The sequence below is a fragment of the Marasmius oreades genome, chromosome 4 (genome assembly GCF_018924745.1).
Source record: "Marasmius oreades isolate 03SP1 chromosome 4, whole genome shotgun sequence".
NCBI lineage: Eukaryota > Fungi > Basidiomycota > Agaricomycetes > Agaricales > Marasmiaceae > Marasmius > Marasmius oreades.
Genome location: NC_057326.1, coordinates 1 through 2273, shown reverse-complemented (window position 1 = coordinate 2273; position 2273 = coordinate 1). Strand labels below are relative to the sequence as shown.

The window sequence follows — 2273 nt, the reverse complement described above, 5'->3', positions numbered from 1 at the left end:
TCCTGAGTGGAAAGTGGAAAACAAAGAATGCAGGGTTGCGTCGCGGGCCTGAGCAGGTGGAGTTTAGCATCGTGTCTGAATGATAATGCCTTCATCCAAGATGAGGAACTTGTAAGACTTTTATTTAGGTCAACCCGGAGTCTCCCTAAACCCTAACTTGCTTCCCAAGTCCCCCTTGCTAACGCCATACGCTATCCCAACAAACATGTCGCCTAGAACGGTGTTCAATGAGAAGGAGACGCTAGGCTACAGCCTTGACGATTTCCTCAAAAAAGCCAAGGAACTTTATCGAAATTCCCTCGCCGACTTTCATTCCTTCTTGCTCACGGGAAGTGCGGATTCCTTGGATCACCAAGCATTCCTCGATGTCTACCACGACCTACTCTCGCCTCATCACCAAGTTGAGGTGACTAGAGACTATGACTCCCTTATCGGAGTTCAGAATTCCATTGTCTTCAACAACAGCCTCTCCATCTATCCTGTGCCGAATCCAGCCAAGACGCTGACGACTAGCGTCCATCTTTCCTTTCCTATTCAGGACGTAAGCATCCAGTCTTTATTATAAGTTCTATCAATCACTCACTACCAAAACCATGCAAGGGCTACACCATTATCCCCACCCCTTTCCACCGAATTCCAAATTTCTTGTTTGGAGACTCTGGACCTCGTGGCCAGGTCCACATTTTCTTCCCGAAACTCTGCTTGCAAGTTGACGATCTCTCAAACGGTGTTCAACTCTCGCTCGGTAGGAAGGCCGAATTTTACGAGAAAGGACTCAGGCCTTCTGTTGAAGCCATTCTCCATGGAAGTGCAGATGATTGGCCTGCAACCTTTGAAGCCGAGTTATTCCGCATTCGCAAACGCTCTGGTCATATGGCTTTCGGTACGAGGATTGTCCCTCCCGAGTTCTTGGATCTGCTGGTGGACGAGCTTCGTTTTCAACTTGAACAGGAGGGAGTAGATTGGGCGAAAGATTTCTTCTTCACCCACACGATTAGGGGGGTGAAAATGGGGACTTGGCACAGTTTGGATGAGGACAGCGCACGCATGGCTTTCATGACATTCCTGAACCATTCTAGCATTCCTGCTGGGGCTCTTGACCAGGGCTTATGGTGGGTTGACATCGGCATACAGTATCGAAGTGAAGAGAATCAATGCCTACAGTGGACCACTCGATCGCACTCCAAGATGATTCGCTACGCTCTAGGTGTTACCCAGGATCAGGCAGATCGCTTGAGTTCCCTTGGAAGCTCCCGTTATTCCCGTGACATCGTCAGCCACCTCACTGGCATCTCAGGCTGCAGGGTAGAACCGCGTTCTTGGGGTGGTACCTATGAAGCTGCGTATTTACAGCTCTACACTACAGACAAACAAACAACTTACAGCCCTGACGGTTTCCACCATGCCAAAGCTATCACAATAAAAGAGGCTATGGATGAGAAGATACAGCCAGTCCCTTTCATCGACCACTTGATCAGGTCTTACGAGGACTCCTCCAACATTGCCTCTCTTGCACGCATCGAAGTCCGTGTCCCTGTCGCCTTCGCATTCCAGGCGCTTATGAACATTCCTTCACGTGTCGTTCGAAGCTCTTTGGCCTCCTTCAGTCGTGAAACTTGGTGGTAAGCTTTGGTTTCCTCCGCGCGTCTGCCTATCTTCCTTAGCTAACCTTGGTCACCTAACAGGAAATTCCGTCGATATAGATTGACAGCCATGTCCCATCTGTTGGCTCAACAAGCAAGAGGGCCACCAGCCACCAGAGTTACGCAGGACGCTCTTCTCCTTACAGCCTCTCTTTCCTGGCTCATAAATTCCCTCCATGCTAGGCCTGACGATGGTCCCTCTTATCGTAGTCTGATCAGAGCCATCCTTCCCGAAGCGGAGCGTGACGAAGGGGACGATTCCATATTTTTGTTCTTTAAGGTGGAGAGGGGGGATAGAAACGACGAAGGAGAAGATGACGATGAAGACTCTGACCCGGAACTCGAATACCTTCTACCCGCATGTCCTTACGGCATGATCTTCCTTCGTAACCTCAAACACAGTTCTATCATTCCACGCTTTCGCCACAACCCCTCTGGTCCTAACTTGAGCGCATCTGCATTCAAGTTCATCTTCAAAGCAGACTTAAGGACCATTCAACACATCTATAATAACCGTGGCATAGTCATTCCAGGTGCCGCACCCCAAAGACGCATTCCAAACAAGGCCCATTCTACCAGGATCCTCCTTCCAGCTTCTGAATATGTTCAACCTCTCTTTAACTTAGCTAC

At 49.4% G+C, this 2273-nt stretch overlaps 1 protein-coding gene across 1 annotated transcript; it reads left to right on the top strand.

Annotated features, from left to right (window-relative positions):
• Window positions 1-205: 205 nt before the first annotated feature.
• On the top strand, window positions 206-2269 carry E1B28_006855 (uncharacterized protein; the record flags this gene model as incomplete). The annotated part of the gene is made up of 4 exons (XM_043151556.1): window positions 206-541; window positions 601-1622; window positions 1686-2176; window positions 2223-2269. The coding sequence occupies 4 exons, from the start codon at window positions 206-208 to the stop codon at window positions 2267-2269; spliced, it is 1896 nt and encodes a 631-aa protein (XP_043009636.1).
• Window positions 2270-2273: the final 4 nt, after the last annotated feature.